Here is a 23,216-nt window from a genome sequence, read left to right on the forward strand (position 1 = left end):
CATATCTGCTAATCACATTGATGGTTTTCTTGTACGACAAATCAATTTACATATAAATTGACAGTTCATAAATTGATTGATCTGACAAATTCTTTTCTTTATTGCAAAAAAAGAAAGAGTGAGCACAACTGACAAACGAACTAAACCACAGTCAACCGTATCAAAGAAGAAGGAAAACAAATCACGAAAGAAAAACAAAACAGACACTAATGCTCTTGAAAGCCGAACCAAACAATCGAACAAAATGAATCCAAATGTCATAAAAACCATCATATTATTGCTCGATATCATCGCATACAGACTATTCTTCGTTGAAGGTAAGACTTTTTTTTCCTGTTTGCTCTTGATTTTTTAGCGGACAATTCGAGTGAAAGAAATTCCATAAATTACAATTAGAAAGAAAAAGAATTGAAGAAAGTAGTTTAAGTTGTTGCATTTCATTAAATTGTTAGTTGTTGCGTTTTAATGCCGAGTTGATAATCTGGCTATTTCTTGAAATTAATTCCCTCCTATTCTTTTCAACTTATTTCACCACAAAAAGGGTGAAAAATAGAGAAAATGGAATTAAACGTAGGAAAGTATTGCGGAATGCTTCGAACATTTGAATGATTATGAAATTATTAACGTATCATATTTTGAAAATGTCAAAAATGAATCAAAATTGATTAAAATCCAAGAAAAATAAAAATGAAAAACAAACAAACAAATGATTTCGAAAACAACAAAAAACACACACACACACACACAAAAGAATGACATAAACATAACATCATGTAAGAAATTGACTTCAAAGTGTTGAAATTGAACTAATTTCCAAACTGGTTGCACCTTCGTTGCTACAGTACAATAGTCACACAGTTTTCCGGCAATTGTAGATTCTAATCAAGAATGAAATGACATTGTGTCGAATATGTCATTAGTTTATCGAAGTGGGTTGGTCAAGCGTTTGTGAACGCCATCGATTAGATAAGTCGGCTAAGAATGCCTGTACAGTGTACTGTACACACATTCTTGTTCAACTTTTATCATTAGTATAGAATACTATGACGAAAAAAAAATCATAAAAAGGAAAACGAGTCTCGCGAGTTGAAAGAACCGTTTTGAAACGGTTATTCTTCAGTGCGAGAGAGCGATCGCGCGCTTAGTACACATATGCTGGGAAAATGGCTATCATGTCCATCGTTTTCAATGTTGAATGTGCACGCGGTTGTATAATATTTTACATTTTGCAGTTATATAATTAATTTGCAATGTGGGTTTAGAGGGCTCTTTATCGGTATTGACATATTTTTCCTACTGCTGTTAGTGCCGTTTGATATGTATCTCTAAATTGCCGAGTATCTCATCGATCATGGATTAATTCAGGAAATTGGTGCTCTTGAATTGAAATAGATTCCATCCAATGCGCATAGCTCCAGCCCAATGTTGTAGCACATTGTTGTTGTGTTATATTTTTTTTTTATTGTTGTTGTTGCTCGTATCCATATTCCGAGTAATGGTACTTACATGTTAGCACAACAAGTACAAGTTCTATGACATGAATATATATCCATATATATGTATATATCTACTACGCGAGTACGATATGTGGGAAAACAGGTTTTCGCATAATAATGAACCCATTGGCAGCGTTCATAATAACAGAATACTCGGTGATGCTGTTTGTTCCTCATGCCTTTTTGCCTATGAAAACAATTACCGTTTTCTGCAAATCTACATTTCACTGTGTAAGGTGTGCGGTTTGAAACAAAAAGAAAAACACACGCTCGCTCGCGCTCGCGCGCGCGCAGAAGAAGAGAGAAAAAAACGCGACTACAAAAAAAAAAAATTGTAAAATTGCGTACCCATTAGGTAATCTCAAAGCTCCAATACATTAAGTACACAAAGCGAGAAAATTGCTGCATAATCATTCTATTTATGAAGTAGTTTTTCTCTCTATCTATCTCAAAAACCAAACTAATTCGGGCTTCATTTAAAATTTGCTCCACATCTTGCGATAGTTCGTGTGATAAATAAAACGGAATTAGCGCTCGATCTTTTCTTTCTTCTCTGGTTCATTTCAAATATAAAGATAGAAATTGAATTTATTTCTTGAGCGCATTTGCTGCGAACATTTGAATCAATTCTACTTCAAATGGCATTAATTGCAAAAAATCAGCATTTAAATATTAACTAATTACATTCATGTAACTTCGGTGCGACACAACTTTGGTTGTCCAATTAATTTTTCAGTTGATTGAATTTTCAGTTGTTGCAGTTGATGTTGATTTTAGTGTCGCGTCGCGCCGTGTTTGCAACAGCAGCAATTTTACGGAAGTAGATGTAATCATCTTTGTATGTTTGTTAATTGGAAGCTCATTCAAAAAAATTGACTAATATTCCTTTTGTTTTTTTGTTTCCTTTCATTCATTTTATGTTGAATGAAATCGAAACTAAGCCATACGAAGAAATAAAAATATAAAGCGCATAATGAGCCCGAAAACGACTGCCATTATTTGACAGTAAAGACCATCAACATAACACCAAAAAGTACACACAATGTTGGAACAGACCATCATAACCTTTCAATTTTTCAATCAATTCGAAATGGGAAACGCCACATGCGGCGAATATCGACGGAATCACATAAAATTGAATGGATTTTCGAAACCACCACCCGAAAATCTAATTTAAATTAATCCATAATTAATAATTAATAAAGAGAGAAAAAAAAGAGTTCCGGAACATATTTCAATGAAATCCATGTGTTACCTCGATCATTATACCGCACACACATAAATTTTTTGTTTTCGAATCATTTCGGGGGAAAAAGCGTTGAACAACAAATTAGATTTGTTTTGAATAGTACGGCAATAGATGGTTTTTCTCATAAAACTTGTAACATGCATTCATAAAATGAAAACATAACAACAAAAAGCGTTCGACACACACACATACACGACCACCACCGCCGCAGCCGTCAGACACACCAAGTGTTCCGAATATACAGGAAAAACAATTAGGAATATTTCCATCGTTTAAATACATTTAATTAAATGAGAGAATTTCATCGAAACAAAGAAAACATACAGAAACACAAACACACACGCGTTAGGTGTACAATTGCAAATAATCGAATGATTTTGTTGTACATATTAAAACTAATGATGCGAAACCCATCGGCAGCGAAAAGACTCTCCGCATTCAGTAGATGAAACGATGAAAAATGGACAGACAATAATCAAGTGAAATACACACACAGCTGATGGATTGTTACCACAAATATAATCATGATCGAATTTAAACAATCTGATATGGAATTCGGTCAAGGCGATAATATTCGAAAATAGGTCGAATTGAGAAGAAAAAAAAACACATTTCTTTTTATCACACATATGAATATGTCTTTTGTTTCATTAATTTCGTTTTACTGCTGCTATGTGGAAAAATTCGCACACACAATTTGTTTCCTTCCATTGCATTGTTTATTGCCTTATTTATTGGATTTCCACGAACCATGTCAACAAAACAACGCTTCGACGGTATCATTTCTTTCACTTTTGCTATTGTGGCTGTTGTTTTACAGCATCAAGTACAAAATGCTGTTATTCTTCCATAGAAGAGGAAAAACACTACAAACCGCATAAATTCACATTTGTAATGGCTGAAAAATCGATGTTTCATTCCTCTTTGAACTGTTTTATGTCACTCGGTTCAATTTGACTCTTTTTGCTCTGTTTTTTTTTTTTTGCAATCTGTACGGTTTTGTGTGGCTTATGAGTATTATCAGCCACTTGGATGACCCTAATGTCGAACGTAATATACAATACATGGAATCGTGATAGACAAGGGCCTAAGGTCACTTCAATTAGAAGACAAATAACGACCCAAAAATCGAAAATGCTGTCACTTTTGATTCAGTGAACTGAATTATCTGAGCATCCTAAACTTTTTTTAAAAGAAAAAAAAACTATGTAGAATATGAGCATTCGAAAACTCATCAGACTTTGACATTGATTTAATGAAGACGTTTTCAACGACTTATCGAACAATTTTACTAGTAGAAAACGTTGTTTGAATCAATTTTCGTAGTGAAAAAAAAAAATTATGGAAAAAAGGGCAGAAGTCGTCATTTTGTGGATGTTTTGATTGATTCAATTATTTTTATTGCTCTTGATGAATTACCAATATTCCCATTTGTCTTGATCAACTAATATTAAAACCAGAGAACGATAAATTGAAAGCAATTTTCTAATACCGATGATAAATAATTATTCGATAGCAGCCGAGTGAATAATTATAATGGGATTTATTGGCTTTATCGTTGTTGTTTTTTTTTTCTTTTTTTCCCTTTTAACATTGCAATGTCAAGCTCATTTGATGCATAAGCTTGAATGCGTTGCTGCTTGTATAAAAGTTAAGTAACTGCTATTATAGAAGCATAGTTCACCATAAGGTTCGTTAAGAATGATTTGAAAACCAGATAATTTCGGAAAAATGCAAAAACACACATACACACAAAACAAACAAAGACCTCCAATTATTACGTTAGCCGAAATGCGTCTATCCAATTAGATTGCGTAAGATTGATGGAAATGCGGTTATTTATAAAAGAATGGGCAGGTTCAATCAGATGTTTATGGGCGAAAGAAAAAAAAACACTAAATTGAGTTTCTGAAGACTATCATTGATTGTGTGTTTTTTTTAGTCAAGTTTAAATTTAGTTCGGTATTTTCATTTGCTCCGCTTTGTGTTTGTTTTTCCTCTCTTTCTTTCTAGGGAATAATTTCGATTTCACAATTGACCGTTTTAATTGCTATTCGGCGATCGTATGATTTTTGACACATGAGTATTAAAACTCTTGATAGATTGCTATTTGGCCGCACAAGTGTCTCATTTAAACTTGCCCGAAGTGTTTCATTTAAACTTAATACGTGATACGTGTGTCTGTAGCGCTACTTTCACTATGACATGTACCTTATGCAAAAATTCGATGACGCTTTTTTTTCTTCTCCTATGCCATGCACAAATCGATTTGATGATATGCACAAAATGCTTCAATTTTCTCAATGGATTTGTCACACAACGCCCACAAAATTTCTATTGAAAATGCCATAACCAATCGAATTTTCACCTTTAGTTTAATGGAAGTTGTTTTTTACAAACGGCACCTTTTTCAAATTCTCAATAGACAAAACAAAAACAGTTAAAAAAACAATCAAAGGATGGACGGAGCGAGTAAATTAACCATATCTCAATTGTATTATTTTCTTGTTTTGTTTTGTTGTTGTTTTAAATAAAAAGCAAACAAATATGATCAAACAGATGAGAATTATAGACCTCACTCTAACTTCGTTCACTCTCTCTCTCTCTCGCAAATAAATAACAAATCGATTCGCAATTTCCGTTTTCGCAATATGTTCCGTTTCGTTTCAATGTAGGGTATTGAAGCTGTTACGTACAAATGTGTTTTTGTTGGTTCAAACAAAAAAAATTTAAGAAGAAGAAAATAAAAACGGAGCAAACATCTAATTGAGACTGTAACATCACTTCCATATGCATTTATCAACTAATCGCCACTTTTGTGCGGTAAAAAAGAGATGATTTGCCGATAGAGTACGGAATACACGCATATTTCATTATGATTGTTTTATTTGAATCTGGGATAGTATTGTGATGAAAAATATGACATGTGCTCGTTGCTTTGGAAAATATTTCAACGTTTACCTATTGCTTGATTATTTTTTCTCCATTTTTTTCCTTCGATGCAGCAGCAGCAGCAAAAAAAGCGAGCACATAGCAAATACAACCTCAAAAAAAAAAAGAATAACGCAATTTTTCCACAATTTTCAAGTATTGAGTATCTTATACCATTGTCTGTAGAGTGTGTGAATTTATAGCGAGAAAAAAACGCATGCACACCAACAAATGATAGAAGCGACATGAAATAGTATGTGAGTGTGTGTATGTGCAGTTGAAAACAATGACGAATATTCTCCCATCCTCATAACTTATTGAATTCAACTAAAGTAGATTTCTTATGCAAACCGGCTCGACTCGACACTACAAATAAAATCAAAAAGAAATACTAGCAGCAGAAAAAAAAAAAACAACAGAAAAATAACAATGTCTTTCCCATTATGTAAACACACATGGAATTTGGTTAGTATATTAAAAATATAATGAGACAAGCGGAACAAAATCTGGCACTTGTAGACGCTCGAATTTATATTCCAATTAATGCAATCCGATAAACGGTGCTTATTGAATGATGATCTTCTTCCGTGCTTTTTATCTCTATCTCTCTCCCCCTCGTGATGCAAACATTCAAAAAAATTGTTCAGAAATACATATTAAAACATTCCGAAAATTCGCTTCGTCTCTGGCTGAATTTGATAAGAGTGTGTTAGATCATAAAATGAGTAATCGAATTCCATTGATGAGGTGAACATATTTTCCCTGATCAATGCAAACCAATACGCAAAATTCTTGATTAAATTTCGTTTGCCGCATATCGATCTTCTTCAGTACCAAAACAATTCTAATAATTGTTTCTTATACCATTTCTTGTGTGAAACTATTTCGATGAATCAAAAATTCAGTAGATGAAAGTTGATGCGATAACATGTGACAGAACTTTGCATGAAAATAAAGGTTATTTTTATCACCATACGCGGCATGTGCAACTATAGTTTTGCGAGTTGAATAGACCACTTATCTAACGATTTGGTTTGTTGATTAAAATTTGGATTCAAATGATTTTAATGTGGACTTGAAATGTGTAAAATTGACGGAAAGAAGGTGGCGAATTTTTATTTTCTTTTCCAACTTCCATCCGGACATATTGTGTAACAGTATGGTTTTCACGGGAGGTATTTCAATGGTTATCATTTGCAGATGAGAAGACTGTTTATTTAAAATTCAAATGAACTCAAGATTGTATTGCTTTTTGTAACATTAGACATTTTGGTTTTTGACATTTCTTTCTCACTTTCTTTGAAACACACATTTAATTTCTTATGAAATAATTTAAACCGATTTTTTCGAGAAAATGTCAAAATGTCTATTCGCAGGGTACAGAGCGAACTTCGTCCGTTGAAGTACGCGTGTGTATGTGAGAGTGTCGTCTTTGAGCGACAACAAGTTGTGTTTATTTTCGTACCAAATCTTTAAGTTATTGTTTGAAAAAACGAAAACTGATTTCATATTGATTCATATATATATTCAGATCTACTCATTTTCACTATTTCAAATGACTAAAAACGAGTGCAAATGATCAAATATGCGCTTGTGGAGACAAGTAAGTGTCCGTGCATTCATACTGAAGCCAGTCATTCTTTTTGCATAAAAATTGTTATTATGGCAAACAAAATGTGTTATTCGAGAGCTACATCAATTTCACTGTCCACGTTTGGTCTGAATCTTTGCTTCCTCCGCTTGAATTTTACGTATAGAAATATTTATATTGACGAAATTTCCATTTGGGATCTAACTTTTAATTAAAACATTCACTAAACACATTGTCTCCTCTTTTGCATTTCAGGATGTGTATTTTACGATAAAAATGGCATTGAAAGTGAATTGGAAACTACAAAATTCATTCGAATACGTGAAAACCTACAAATTGGCGATGAAATTTTGAATGTACGTGCATATCCACAGAAAACTGTATTTATCAAAGGCACCAGCGAAAATGCAGACGATGTGCGATATTTTAAATTAAAAACCGTGAACGAAACAAATATCCAAGTTTTATTGGATCGATCGATTGATGATTTAGTCGATTGCGATGTGCCACAAAATGTATTAAAATTCAAAATTGAATGTATGAGCAAGAGTGGACGAGTGGAGGAGACATCATTTTTAACCGTGAATGTATACATTGAAGATATCAAGTGAGTATAAGCAAATAGATAGAAATTGATTTAAATCGATCGATTTTTGAAGAAAAAAAAAACCATTGAATAAATTTGAACAATTCAGAAGAAAGAAAAAACAAAAATAAATTAAAATATATGATGAAAATCGTTTTATTCAGTGATCACGCACCGGAATTTGAAAATTTGCCATATCTTACTTATGTGGACGAATTAACGTCGGTGGGTGCGAAAATTTTTACCGGCATATCGGCATTCGATCGTGATAAGCCACACACACCAAATTCTGATGTGCAATATTCCATCGATTTGCCCGAACAAGATGCCCATTTTGCTCTCGAAAGTCCACATCGGCCGCACATCATTTTGCGACGTGCACTTGATTTTGATGAAGGAAAACGCATGTTTGAAATTCCCATCGTCGCAACCGTGAGTATAAGCAAATTGATAAAGGAAAATGCGATTCATAACGAAAAATAACCATTGAAAAGATTTAAAATATAAAGAATAGCATTTAACCAATAAACAGGTGAAAAAAAATGAAGAATCAGAAATAAATGAAATTTTATGTTTAAAACTGTTTCAGTGAAAAAACGTAAATGATAGATTTTTTTCTAGATACATAACATAAAAAATCAACCGCTTTTCTTCATTAAACCGGTCAAATATTGCCGATTCTGGGATTAATGCGAGCCAATGAAGTAATTGATTAAACTTGAAACTATTTTGATTGAGCTAAAAATGAAAATTCATTGGTTCGTCTATTATCAAATTTAAAAAAAACGGTGATTCTTTGACAAGATTTCAATTATTATTGAATAATATGACAATTTATTACATCATTACAAAGAATGAAGAAAACAATTATATTCTACTGTTTATCTCAGGATCGTGGAGACAATGCGAAATCGTCAACAGCCATGCTGATGATTATGGTTAAAGACAGCGATGATCTACCGCCAAAGTTTACGGAGAGCATTTTTCGGACGAAAATTAACGAATTTTCCCCAATTACCGTAAGTTGATGAAATTGCCATTTTTCTTCTCTCTCTCTCTCTCTCTCTCTCTCTCAGCTGACCATTTGTTTAATTACCCACTGTCCATTTCAAACCTATTACATGTAACATCAAACGTAGATTTATGTCATCTAGTCTCACAATGAGTGTGTATCCGTCACCCAAAATGGTTACTTTACAGTGACTTGTAATTTTTGTTTACGCGATGACGATGGCAGCGGCGGAGGCCGTGGCACTAACGACAAATTGCATTCAGTACCTTTAGCTATTCATTCAAAGCGATTCAAATGTGTTATAATATGCAAAGTGTATTCACAAAAAAAAGAGTACTTCCCACATTAGTAATTACATCAATATGTCCATTCTCATGAGCAAATGCTGTGCGCCGTTTTTCATTTCGTCGGTTCGTGCATGTGAATGTATGCTTATAGCTTGCATTATTCCACATTATTAGCACGTTCGTTTAACACTCATTCTCTCTTTTTTAGGTTTAAATTACTCAAAACGAATCTCGTTTTACTGATCTCAATTGATACTTCTTCTTCTTCTTCTTCTTCTTTTTTCGGATTTCTGGAATTTACCTAAATATTGAAAACATTCGCTTCGACACGAATAAAACAAAAACGATGCAAATGATGAGTTTCCGCTTTGCGTACACTATTTCACAGCTTGTACAACAGATAATATCATAATAACAATGAACATGCGACCTTTATTATTTGTGTTTTGAACCGAACGCCCCGAGGTGTTTTTGAACTAGATCATCCATTTACAGAATTACATATATATGCCATATGGCCCCGTCGTTTGAATGATTTCACTTTCGTTTAGCATTATTCATGAATATACAAAGAAATATACATATATTGAAAATGCATTTCAAAGTGGTGAAATTGTGAAAATATTATCTGCAGACACTTGAACATTGTTTATTTGAATTGCGGTGAAATGCGTAGTTTTAAATGGTGCAACTGGAAATTATTTCGTATTTACAAGAGCGTTTTTCTACCCAGAATTCACTCTTTTTATCCAGAGTTGGTCTTTTGTTTGTTATTGAATTTATGATTTTATTTGAAAAAAAGATTACAATCCTTTCAATTTCAAAAAAGAGATGGATTTCGGCGAAAGTTCGAAGTCTTGTATGAATTTATTTATCTACGAATATAATAAAATAGACTGGAGATCAATGGACAAATTGAACTGAAGTGAGCTCTTAAAGGAATGCTCAAATCTATATCTTATTGGGATGTAATAATCTTGAACCATACAAACAAGTACAATTCAATTTTCCATGTCTTCAACTTTTTTTTTCTGTTATTTCGCTTCAATTTTGATTTATTTCTTAGATATCCCTCTGTGTTTTTCATGAGAAAAAAATGAACCTGTGAAAATAGACTCGACAAAAAATAAAATTACACGAATATGTAATTAGCTGCAAGAAAACAAAAAAAAAACGGTTCATTTGTTATTCAAGACTCTCGCAATTGCACAATTGGACGAAATGAGAGTTTGCGTTTCTTTTTATTGTAAACTAAGACAAGGGTAAATATTCAAAAACTCACTTTCAATATGTATTTCTCATGTCGTTTTCTTGTTGTTGTTTCTTTTTTTTCTCTGAAGGGTCAGCATATAAAAATGCCTTTATCGTTTTCACCACCGATCATGGCATACGATCAAGATTCTCTGAATACGACGTTGATTTATGACATCATTTCGGGCAACGATCGAAATCTATTTTCCATCAATGCCAACACGGGCGTGTTGTATTTAACCACTGAAATTGATCTGGAAGAAGAAACGTTGCCAGGAAATACGTTTGTACTACAAATTGAGGCTCGTCAAAAAGATACGCCGATCAAGCGGGCAGTGGCACGAGTCGAGGTTGAAATTGTCGATTTAAATGATAATCGGCCGGAGTTTGAAGTTGAATTTTATAATATATCCATCGTTGAAAATCTTCCCAGTGGTTTCAGTGTTTTGCAAGTGAATGCATTGGATCGTGATCAGGGTGATAATGCGGATTTTCTGTATATGATAAGCAAAGAAAGTCCAAAAGGTGCATTTTTGATTGATCCACGCACCGGGTGGATCACAGTGCGTGATCAAGAACTGTTAGATCGTGAAGTGCGAACGAAAATTCGGCTCACCATCGAAGCGGTTGAAAAGATTGAGCCACACGGGAAGAAGAATCAAAAACCAAGCACCGTCGAAATTGAAATCACTCTGTTGGACGCCAATGATAATACACCTGCATTCGAAATGGGCAATTTGTACGAGTTCAAAGTAAATCAACAAGCATCTATTGGCCATATTGTTGGATATATCACCGCCAAAGATCCAGACGAAGGCCGCAACGGCATGATTTTGTATGAATTGCAACAACCAAAGGGTGGCACCGGTGGTACCGGACACGTTCCGTTTAAACTCGACCCAAAAACTGGCGCATTGATTGTCTCGAATACTTTGAAGAAGGGGCGTCTCGCTATATTCGTTGAAGCTAGCGATCAGGTATGAAATTAAGTTTGTTAAAATGAAAAGTTGAATGATTTTTCGGGATAAAGTTAAAGTAGAAAAAAAGAAGATAAAAATCTATGAAATGTGATTTTTTCCATTCTTCCATAGCCCGCCAATCCATCGGAACGCCGATTTTCATTGGCTGTAGTCACTGTTGAGGTGGTTGCCAAAGTTTTTGATGGATCTCTGGATTTCATTGGCGCTCCCTATGAATTTTGGGTCGGAACAAACGCTCCGATCGGCTATTCGGTCGGTCATATCAAAACCAATTTTGACTGGGATGGTGGCGAATATGTTATGTACGACTTGCTACATTCATACTCAGAAGGTGTTCCGTTTGCGGTTGAAGAAAGATCCGGAATTGTAACGGTCATTCGAGATTTGGCCGATTATGATCGAAAACTGTATGAGTTCGAAGCAGTTGCTGCACATGTAAGTTGAAAATTCGGTTTGATTTTAATTTGGGATGATTCGTACCAAGACTCAAACTGGTTTCTTCTTTAACATTGATTTTTCAATATTATTTTATACAAAAAACACTTCATTGAAATAACACAAAGTTAACACATTTATTCATTCATTCATTCATAATTTGAATTTGAAGTTTAATGAAATTTGAATGAAATTTGTTTTGAACATACAAACTTCGTCGTAGTTCAGTAGAGAAAATGTTATTTTTGTAAATCATATTCACAGTTCTCTCCTGAAAAGCCACGGGCAAACACAAACCATTTGACAAAACACACATCTAAGTCGGGTCGTCAAATCACCAAAAATGGCGATGTATTTGAATTGGAACAAGGCATTGTCACTGATAATGAAAACGTTCTTATTACAAATGTTACAGTCCATGTCGTCAATCCAGATGAAGAGGCTGGCATACTAATGAGGTGAGCTTGATTTTAAGGAAAATTTGGTGCGAAATAGTAAAACAATTTTCTATTGGAAACTATTAAATTTGTTTCTAATATTTATGTTGGACATTTCACTATTTTTCGATACATTTTATGACCATAAAATTTCATTTGAAAGTATTGTGTCGAAATTTCGCCTTTTTTCTTTAAAATTCGTTTTTTTTCCGCAGAGGAACAACTAACGATCCGATAGAGTTCCACATCCGTGAAAATCTAGCGGATGCAATGATCGGTCAATTGATTTATAAAAATGTGACGAGAGAGGAGCGAAATCGATCGGTGAATCTAAGGCCAAGTTTGCCACCGGCGCCATCGGCAACATCGATGCCGATGTCGAATCTAACGGCACGACATGAGCGTTACTTGAATTCACGATTCAATAAGAGTAAAATGAAGATAAAGAAAGGTCCAGTGCCATACAAGCGTACACATCGAAATGTCAATTTGGAAGATCAATTTTATGTGTCAGTCACTCCGTCCGTGTTCTACAACGATGACTCGGTGGCAGTTGAATCGGAAAAGATGAGTGTAGAAATAGCAGCGCATCCAGTGACAACGCGATCAATAGTAACGGTGACCTCACGAACATCGTCAACATCGTCAACGGCCGTGACTAAATCGATGCCAACAACTGAGCATATAATGACACACGATATGACAACGTTAGACGATTTGTTGGATGATATATCGAGCAAACGGTCAAATACAAGCACAACCTCAATATCAAAAGTGGTTTTAGTTACACCGAGACCGTTGCTGCGCAAGCTGAATAACGAAAAGTCGCGTTTCTTCCCCAATTTGCAGAATTTAACTCGATCGGGCAAACAGGTGAATCGACAGCGCTACGAATCGAATACCAACAAACGCGGTTTGAGATTTGTAATCGCAAATCAACATGACGTCAACAATATGATAACCATCACAAACGATGGTACATTGATGACCCTAAAGCCGCTGGATCGGGAAGAGCGTGATGTTTATCATTTGACCATCATCGCCGAATATGTGCAAGGCTATGTGACGGGGGCTGGTATTTATCAAGTGGTAATCTATGTGGACGATGACAATGATAATCCACCGGTGTTCAATATGCATTCATATTCGGGTTCAATTATTGAAAACTCCGCTGTCAACACCGAAGTGACGTTCGATCAACAGATGCTCGTTCACGATGCGGACGTGGGTGAAAATTCCGTATTTGACCTTACTTTGCAGGGTGAAGGTAGTAATTTCTTTACGATTGAACGACGGAATGCAACATCAAATCTTGTAAATCAATTCACCTCCGCCTATTCGATTGGAAATCAACGGTTTGCTCGAACTCTGTCAAAAATTCATGCCGCCAACAAAAATGTGAGCAATAACTTTTTAGGTGATTTCGTCAATGTAGTGCCACAGTATACAATTCGATATATTGGACCGAATGTGATTGATCGAGAAATTCAAAGTTATTACGAGTTCAATGTAGTGGCTCGGGACAAAGGTGGCTTAAGTTCCGAAGTTAAGTTCACTCTTTACATTATTGATACCAATGATTGTGCGCCGATATTCGATAAACTTGCCATTTACAAAGATGCTAGCATTGAAGTATTGGAATATCCAAACGATTTAAAAGTTTACTTTGTTGATCGTTCCGAACCAGACACATTGACCTATCCGATTCGACACCACATACGAAATGTACAGCAGGACCAACTGATGACCAGTGCCAGTAATATCAACTATGAAATAATGCAATTGGCCGATGGCCAACACATTGGAACACCACGTCAAATGAACAACAACAACAATATGATGAATGGTGCACAAAATGCAACACGAATGTCGTCCAGTCGATCACGTTCACGTCGACGCAATTTTGAAAAACCATATGCCGTCTTTTCCATACTGGAAAACATTGACGTTGGCAATACGGTACTCCGTCTCACGGCTACCGACGATGACTATGAGAATAATGCACAGGTTACGTATAAAATCGTTTCACAATCACACACTGCACCACGATCAAGCGCCAAACAAATGTTCACTACCAAATTGTTCGGAATCGATGAGTCAAGCGGTGAACTACGTGTTATACGACCATTACCCGCACAAGCCGAAATTATGTTGAACGTTTCGGCTATAGATAGTGGCGGATTGAGCGATACCACTTTAATTAAATTCAAGGTAGGCGAAATGACTATTAAGTGTTGAAAATTATTTGGTTCAGTTTTTTCTCCCATCATTTTAAAATGGAATGAAACGATATCATTTAATTTAATTTGAATTGAAGAAATAAGAGGTTCTCTCTTTCTATCTCTCACTTTTGATCATATAAAAAAATGTGAATGAACTCAAGCTCTTTTGTGCAGATTCAATCTCTAACATGGTTATGGCTTTTTTTCGTTTATTGCCTCCCGTTGAAAGATGGTGAACGAGATTTCGATTTATTTTAGATACAACGTTTAAAGCGTATAAAATATTGTATTCGAGTATAGAGATTCGAATAATTTAAGAAGAAAAAGTTTAATTTTCTACCGGCAAACATCTGATTTAATCGACGTTTTCTTGAGTTCATATTCAAATACATTGTGCCATTCATTTAGATTGAGACGAACCAAATTTATTTATATTTATTTTTAAATACAAATTAAAATGCCGAAAATTTTATTTGATTCATATAGGTGAAAGATGTAAATAATCACGCGCCAGAGTTTGAAAAGTCATGGTATAGCCATGATATCAGCGAAGGTTACTATATGCATATGGTGATTGGAAAGATTGTTGCAACTGATGAAGACTACGGTGACAATGCCAATATTACATATTCGCTGCTTAGCAATGATTCGCATCCGTTTTACATTACACCATTGAGCGGTATCTTAAAAGTCAATGGCGAATTGGATCGTGAAAAAAAGGCGCTTTATGAATTTAAAGTGGTAGCGAGTGACAACAGCAAAAAGGAGCAACAACTAAGTTCGACCGTTGAAATCGAAATAAATGTTATGGATCTAAATGATAACGCGCCAATTTTCACCGGTTTCGATGAAATGCTCACGTTAAACGGTGGCTTTGGCCGTCGAATATCCGATGCCGATGAGATCATTGAGTCGATTAATGACGACGATTTGCCATACAATCTACCCGTTTACAAAGCCTATTTGAATCGTAACACCGAGCCGGGAACTTATGTCAAACAAATAACGGCCATCGACAAAGATTTCTCGGGCAACGGAAATGGTTTGGTTATGTACGCATTACGGCACAATAGTTTGCCGTATTTCTTCGAAATTGATTCACGCGATGGTGTCATCACAACTATCGCCCGATTTAATCGATATCAAAATTTGTACGAACACATCAATTTAACGATTATTGCATCGGATTTGGGCACACCGTCAAAATCATCAGTGGCATTGCTCATTGTTAATTTACAAGGAACCACCAGCAACATGGATAATGATTACGAAGAAATCATCGGCAACAGTCTATTCCAACACAAATACTATGAGATTGAAGTGCCCGAAAATAATGTGGTGCCAACGATGCTGTTGCAAATCAATGCGACACATATACACCGCGAAAAGTCATTTAAATGGAGCATCACAACGGAATCACAAGGTAGAAATCGTGAATTTCGCATCGATCCTCACAACGGTACATTGTGGCTAGTTAGAAGTCTGGACAGAGAAATGGAAGACACTTACCGGCTTAAAGTGCGCGCTGATCCAGTTTTTCGAGAAAGTCGCGCCTCAATTATGTACCCGATCACGGATGATCGCATCGGTGATTTAATGGACAATGAAGTTCGAGTGAGTGTTCTGTGGAAAAAAAATCTTTTTTTCTTTTCTTTTCATTTTATGAGACAGTTGAACCAGGTGTCCTAGACAAGGCACAGATAGAAAAAAAATCATTCGACATTGAGTAGTGGAATTTGAAAAAAAGAGACACTGTTCACTTTGACGAAGCAAAAAACCCATTTATAAAAATGGCTAGATAAATATATACTTATTTGTATACAAGCTCGATTGAAATTGGGTGAGAGCTGAAAGTACACAAATTCCGCAAATTTCCTCAGAAGCGATAAAAAAACAAAACTTTTATACGATTTGATGAAATACATCTGCATGTTTCCGGTTTTTCTGGCGACATTTCATTTTTATGTTATCATTCGCGACTAGCGGATAACGACTTTCAGTTTGCATTTCTATTTTCAGTAATTTGGTTTTATTATTACTCGAAATCGTTGAGATGGCTTTTTACTTTTCCGTACACAACGTGTCAAGGGAAAGTATAGGAATTGGTCCCGAAAACTTTTTTCGCAAAATTAGCTTAGATCATCATAAAAACTCATGAAACGCGTAGAAAACCACTTTTTGAAACACTTTTCCGTTCGTGTGCCGTCGTCGTTGTCGTTGTCGTTGTCGTCGTCGTAGCTGTTTGTTAACACGATAACTCAAAAAATAATTGAGATAATCCAAATCTGAAAGTCCCAAAAGTTTTGTATCCAATAAACTTAGTTTAAGTTCGAAGATGAGCCATTTTCGATTTGACCCTGGGGTACTTGCCCTAAGAAAAACCTCAAAAAATTGACACTTTTGTATGGGAGGTACCTGTAAATCGACTCCGATTGGCTTCAAACTTTCTGGGATTTTTTGAGAAAAAAATAAGATTCTGAAAGTTTGAAACTAATCGGAATCGATTTACGGGTACCTCCCATACAAAATTTTTGAAATTTTGACTAAAATTACCGATTTTTGGACAATTTTGTATGGGAGGTACCCGTTAATCGATTCTGATTGGCTTCAAACTTTCTGCGGTTTCATTTTTTGGAGAAAAAATAAGATTCTAAAAGTTTCATGTTGATCGCATTTGCAGAAGTTTGATTTTTTGTCCTCAATTTTTGTCGAAATTTTCTTGGAAAAAATTGAGGGCCAAAAACCAAACTTCTGCAAATGCGATCAACTTGAAACTTTCAGAATCTTATTTTTTCTCCAAAAAATGAAACCTCAGAAAGTTTAAAGTCAATAAGAATCGGTTTACGGGTACCTCTCATACAAAATTGTCGAAGTTTTAGTTAATGTTACCGATTTTCCACTTTATTTTCATTATTATATTTTCACTGCCTTTATTTCAAGAAAAGTCACAAAAAATAATCAAAAGTACCTACGGACAACGCAGGCCAACGGTACGGAAAAGTTCGGGATTACCAATGTAATTCTTTTTATTTATCAACGTAATAACACTGAGTTAATTTCTAATCTACACACACGACTTTCATCATTTCCGTCGCATGGAAAAAATTCTAACATAGAAAAAAAGCAGGTAACAACGCTAATCAAAGTCGAATGAAGATGATGTGTGGCATTAAGATTTCTATTTAGAAAAAAACAACAGCAACACAATTTTATTGCAGATTACTTCTTCCAATACAGAATTCATTGCTATTGAAAACGGCATCTGCGACGTTTCAGAGCAACGGTACACTGTACATGATCGTTGAGCCAACAACATATCGTTAATCAATTTTCAATGAAAAGCAATTGAATGCAGTTGAATCGGCGATTATGTGTTGAAATTGAGCGCTACCTTCCGCGCAAAGAAGTAATATGTAAAATAAATGTGTGCAAACACGATGAGTGTTGACCAGTACCGCTATTCATTCAATCATGCTTAGAATTGCTATTGAAAACAAAAAGATCAAACTGAATGCCTTTGGTGCATTTTGCCAACCTGAAATTCCGGTATTAAGCCGCGTTTTTTTTGCCTATTTGGAACACTTCTCTTTTATCATATCGAAGGAGCTGCGATGAAGATGCACATTTCGTCCATGAAAATAGCTATTTTACTCATTTTTAAATGTTTGATTCCATAGATCGTGGTTCGTGTAACCGATGAAAATGATAACTCACCGAAATTCGTTGGTAATTTCAAGCCAATTGTTGCAGTCATACCAAATACGGCAAATTTCGGTTATCCAGTTACAAGAGTTGAGGCAACTGACGATGATATTGGCCTGAATTCCGAGATTCGTTACAGTTTATTGAACGAACCAACGAAACTGTTCGAAATCGATGAGATGTCGGGCAACATTCGCGTAATTGGACCGATCACAAATGATCAACGCGTTTACGGATTCGATGTTAAAGCCACCGATCGTAAAGGTGCCGAAGACGGCAGAAGCTCGATCGTTAATGTATTTGTACGTATTGAAATGAATTATCAATGAATCTTTTTGTATGCATCAACATACTTTGTATTCAACAACTAGAAAAAGTCAAACTAAATTGGCAATTTGATTGATTTGTAGGTGTATATACTTGACGACAGTCGCAACGTACGGTTGGTGATAGCTGGTACTCCGGTTGACATCGAACGAGATCTCAAGAATTTGACGAGTTCTCTGAGCGATTTAACGAGTTTCGATGTTCGGATACGTATGCTTGAACCACACATGAGTGACAACTATCAACCGGCGTAAGTGGACAATTTTTGCAACATTTCATTGAAATAAATTGGCGCATTTTGCTCTAATATAAAATTTTAAAACTAGAAAATTATTGAATTTTATCTATTTTTTTCTTTTACAGAACTGATGTGTATTTGTATGCTGTGGATCCTCGATCGAACACTGTCGTCGATATGGATGTCTTGCAAAGGTAAATAAATCAGAATAAAGTTTCACTTATTTCAATTGAAAGTTCAAAAACTTGAATTTGGAAGAGAAACGAAGAATTGTTGTTTTTTTCTTTAATTAAAAGAGTTCATCTAAATTGCGAGCCATTTTTGCCCAATGAAAATAATTCATAATTGGGTTCTCGTAATTGATGTACTTTTTCATTCTCCAAATTAAATCATTTCTATTTCAAATGTCCGAATCTGCATACTTTTCAACAATAATTTTTTTTTCTATATTAGCAAAATGGGTTCGATTCCGATGAGCAATTTAACGATTTCGTCGCGCATACTTGGACTGGCTGAGCTCGGCGAATACCAGAGTTTTAATGCAAAAATCCCGCAAACCAACTACAAAGGATCCAATCTAAAGACATCGGAATTAGCCACAATAATGCTAGCCATTGTTGTTTTCACTGGTGGTTTAGCAACAGCCTTCTGCGTTGTCTGCGTTCGATACAAACGGTGAGACACATTCCAATAATAAATAGGGGAAATTAGAACATAGCTTAGTTCCATACAGTCATATATAGGCTTTTGCAATTCATATGTACACGTCATGAATCACTTCAACCTGCCATCGTTATTGCTTATGCTTCAATCATTTCATTTTAGAATCGTTGCATTCATACGAATAAACCTTACTTATGACCATTTTCAAATTTCATTCATTGGTCCATTTCATTATTTATAATCACATCGATCCGAATGCTCCATCGATAACTCTAAAAAAGAAACATGAGCGGTTGAATGAGACACCTGTTAAAAATATCCCCTTAAAAAAACTACCTCCATCAACGATTCAAACGATAACTGCGAGCACTTCAAATAGTTTGTCACTTTTTTGATTCACTTCATCGTTTCGTTTTTGTTTTTTGCAATACTTTATCAAGAGGCTGTCATTCCAAACGATTCATAATTTGTATCAAACACATTTAAAAATTGCAATGATTCTAAATCTATGGACTTAAACCCAATAAAAAATTGGGCAACAATCGCTTACACTCTCAGAAGTCAATCCCAACGATTTTAAGTCCATCAAGTGCACAATTAGTTTAGATTTTGCACCTAGACAATTTTTCGAAAAAAAAAAAAAACTCAAAATAATTTTGAAAACAAAATGCAATCTCTCCCAAAATAATGGGGTCAAGTGGAAAAATGCACCGTATCCAAAAAAAGTAGATATTAATTTAGTTATACATTGTATGAAGTATTAAAGGTACAATCGACTAAAATTCACATATTGAATATGTGTGTTTCTTCACAGTATCTTTGGAAATTTCACAAAATTGTAGACTGTATAACAATTGAGATATTAATAAGACTAAGCACTAAGAAACAAAAGGCACTGTTTAAAATAACACAAATACTCCACAAAGAGATTATTTCGATTAATTAAGTTAGCTTACTGGCAATTTCTTCCAATGAACATCCATATGAATCTAGGTGAAATGAAATGAAATCGATGTAAATCAGATATCAGATTTGATGTGCACGATCTTCTAGAGAGGTTATGTACGGGCGAAATTTTTTTATTGAAGTGTCGAGATTGTGTATCGCAATTAATCATAAACAATTCATGATCAGCCACCGAAGATTTTCGAAATCGAAATGGTTTTTTTCTGTTTTGGATTAATTTTGTATTGAACTGAGCGTTCATTTTTCTAATAATCATTCGAAATAGTTTCCAATGGTCCTTTCGAGAAAGTTGATAAGAAGTAGTTTATCACGTAAAAATGGAACTAACATTTTGCTGTTATTGTGGTAATAATTGAAATAGAAAACATAATACACGTAATAAATAATTGTATGCAAAGTAGAAGGTCGAGACTGCACAAACAGTATTGTACAAATGTTGTAATTTAAATTAATTTCTGAAGAGAAAGGAACGAAAAATTATTTATATGTAAAATCCCTCGCACCTTCATTAAATAAAAATTATCATTTTTTTGTATGCCAATAATCCGAGTATTTTTTGTGTTTTTTGTTGCACACACATCAACAACATTTATTCACGCAATTCAATGGGAATTTATAACCAAAAATGTGCCCTTTTCCATAACAGATATCATAGCTAAACTGAAAATGAGTGCCAAAGTGATAAAGTGATGAAGTTCAGACTAATCATAGATTTGGTTTTGTTTTATTGTTGAACACAGAAAACAGTAGTTCATTTGCTTATTCATTTTCTATTGAGAGTTGGCACTGAACAATGACCAAACAAATTAATCAAATGAAACGCATTTAAGGGAATGTTTGCTAATGACTTCTTTAGGAGCTACACAGAGAGAAATTAGGTTGGTAGAATTGCAGATGACATTTGGAATATGTCAAAAAGCAACCCAAGAGAACAACAACAACAACAATAAACATTTAAACACCATTAATACCTTTCGATATTTGGTCTGTTTCGAATTATTAAATCAACCTCTAACAATTCTTCTCCAAGCAGTTCTATTTAAATCTAATCTACTGGTTTCTACTTCCCATTCTAATCCACTTTCATTCAAATCGTATTTCAACCCAAGAGAAACCAATCAATTAACTCTACGATAAAAAAAAATGCCAAGGGTAGCTTTTATTTTACAGTTTTCGAAAAAAAATCGTTCAAGTTTGCAAACATTCAAAATTACAAAATAGTTGGACAAATCACAACCGCCATAGAAAAAAATTGCTCTTTGACATATTCCAAAAGTCATCTGCAATCGTACCAACCTAATTTCTCTCTGTGTACTCAAAAATTTGCATTTGCATGTACTTTTGTCAGTGTGCTAGCTCAATCTGAATTCCAATTCAAATCGTTGTACACGTTCACTCTAACAAATCACTCAATCAATTTTCAAATCAATAGAGATCGTCACAGTGGGCATGGGCGACGACATGATTTTATCGATGTGCCGTTATCACAGCCCGCTCTGAGTCCCAACTTCAATTTGATGGACCATGAGAATCGATGCATCAAATACAATCCACTTCAACATCAAAATCAGTAAGTGATTTTGCATTTTCTAGAATGTAACCCAGAAAAAAGAATGATTATCGATAAAATTGATTTGATTTTCTCAATAGGAATGTGAATAATTTGGACACATCAGTCCCATCAATTCATTCGAGTGGGTGTGACTCAGGTGTTGGCTTGACCACTCAGTTAAATGTTGGCTCAAATAAGCAATTAGTGCAATTGATGCGCAGCTCTCAACGTGAAAATCTACGCGATCGTATGATCACCGACAAACGAGTTAAGCGATGCGTTTGTGGCTATGCGGCTGCAGGTGCGCACGTTTGCAATGCTGGTGAAGACAGCAGGTAATTTGTTTGGCTTTTTAATGCATATTTTTTTCATCATCACTTTTGAGTGTGCAACTCAAATAATTCATTACTCTTTCAACTATTTATAAACTGTCATTATGTTAGTTTAATACTGTTTTACTCAAACAAATTCCAGTGATAGCTACGAAGACAGCTTGAAAAATGTAACCTGCTTGCGAATATCGCGGCGAACATCTTTCCCAAAAACGAATGCATTCCGACGAAGTCTTCGCTCCCATCGCTTGTCAACGCCACGTGATCTTCATCCATTTTCAGGAGTAATTTAAACCAACCGCCGATGAAAATGAAAACGTGTTTTCAATTCCTTGTTGAATAATAATCTGCGGAAAGAAATACAATTTTCATTCGACTTTCTCCAGATTCTGAGATTCTTCAGGCAGAATTTTTGGTTTCTACTCTGATTCGAGATTGAATCCATTCGTGATTGTATTATAGCATTAGATATATAGGGTAGAAAATTTATTTTCTGATGATAGATCGATTCAACATTCAATTTTTTTTTGTCGAACTGCGAATTAATTTCACTCAACTATCTCAACGTGAGCATGAGCAATTGATTGAAGAAAATGAGTCCATTTAGAAAAGAAAGTGAAGCTATTTAGTCTTATTATGTTATGTTAGATTATTTAGAAATGTTAATTAGTCGATAATAAAAGAACATTAATTTGAAGTAAGCAAAAAAATTGTGTTTTTTTCTACATAAACCACTTTGTTCGAAAAATATATGATAAAATGCTGGAATAAATCAGTTAGATTATGTATTCCTCAGACACTTGTCATCAATTATTTACCTGAAATGAACATGTTCCGTTTTTGAAACATTAAGTCTTAATGTACAGAATGTGACAAGAGCGAAACTAGTCATTTAAACATGAATAAACATGTAAAGCACGTACACATTTCTGTGACGTAAAAAGGAATTACCAACGGAA

The 23,216-nt window shown here is 34.8% G+C and overlaps 1 protein-coding gene across 2 annotated transcripts in view; it reads left to right on the forward strand.

Annotated features, from left to right (window-relative positions):
• The window catches only part of LOC129576244 (cadherin-89D), a 28,647-nt gene extending 5,680 nt beyond the window's left edge, over window positions 1-22,967 (forward strand). The window contains exons 2-17 of one of the 2 annotated variants that reach the window (XM_055460950.1): window positions 114-317; window positions 7,523-7,874; window positions 8,018-8,285; window positions 8,744-8,872; window positions 10,493-11,380; window positions 11,495-11,818; window positions 12,083-12,276; window positions 12,471-14,466; window positions 14,964-16,091; window positions 18,155-18,481; window positions 18,590-18,756; window positions 18,870-18,938; window positions 19,198-19,419; window positions 21,806-21,943; window positions 22,024-22,260; window positions 22,400-22,967. In XM_055460950.1, the coding sequence (XP_055316925.1) occupies window positions 245-317; window positions 7,523-7,874; window positions 8,018-8,285; window positions 8,744-8,872; window positions 10,493-11,380; window positions 11,495-11,818; window positions 12,083-12,276; window positions 12,471-14,466; window positions 14,964-16,091; window positions 18,155-18,481; window positions 18,590-18,756; window positions 18,870-18,938; window positions 19,198-19,419; window positions 21,806-21,943; window positions 22,024-22,260; window positions 22,400-22,550 (6,663 nt within the window). In that variant the 5' untranslated portion in view covers window positions 114-244 and the 3' untranslated portion in view covers window positions 22,551-22,967. Of the gene's footprint in view, window positions 1-113; window positions 318-7,522; window positions 7,875-8,017; window positions 8,286-8,743; window positions 8,873-10,386; window positions 10,415-10,492; window positions 11,381-11,494; window positions 11,819-12,082; window positions 12,277-12,470; window positions 14,467-14,963; window positions 16,092-18,154; window positions 18,482-18,589; window positions 18,757-18,869; window positions 18,939-19,197; window positions 19,420-21,805; window positions 21,944-22,023; window positions 22,261-22,399 lie in introns of those variants that run through there. The other variant, XM_055460951.1, reaches the window with a different exon arrangement.
• Window positions 22,968-23,216: the final 249 nt, after the last annotated feature.

This window comes from Sitodiplosis mosellana, unplaced genomic scaffold, assembly GCF_009176505.1.
Source record: "Sitodiplosis mosellana isolate CC-2019 unplaced genomic scaffold, AAFC_SMos_1.0 Smas_scaffold_6181, whole genome shotgun sequence".
NCBI lineage: Eukaryota > Metazoa > Arthropoda > Insecta > Diptera > Cecidomyiidae > Sitodiplosis > Sitodiplosis mosellana.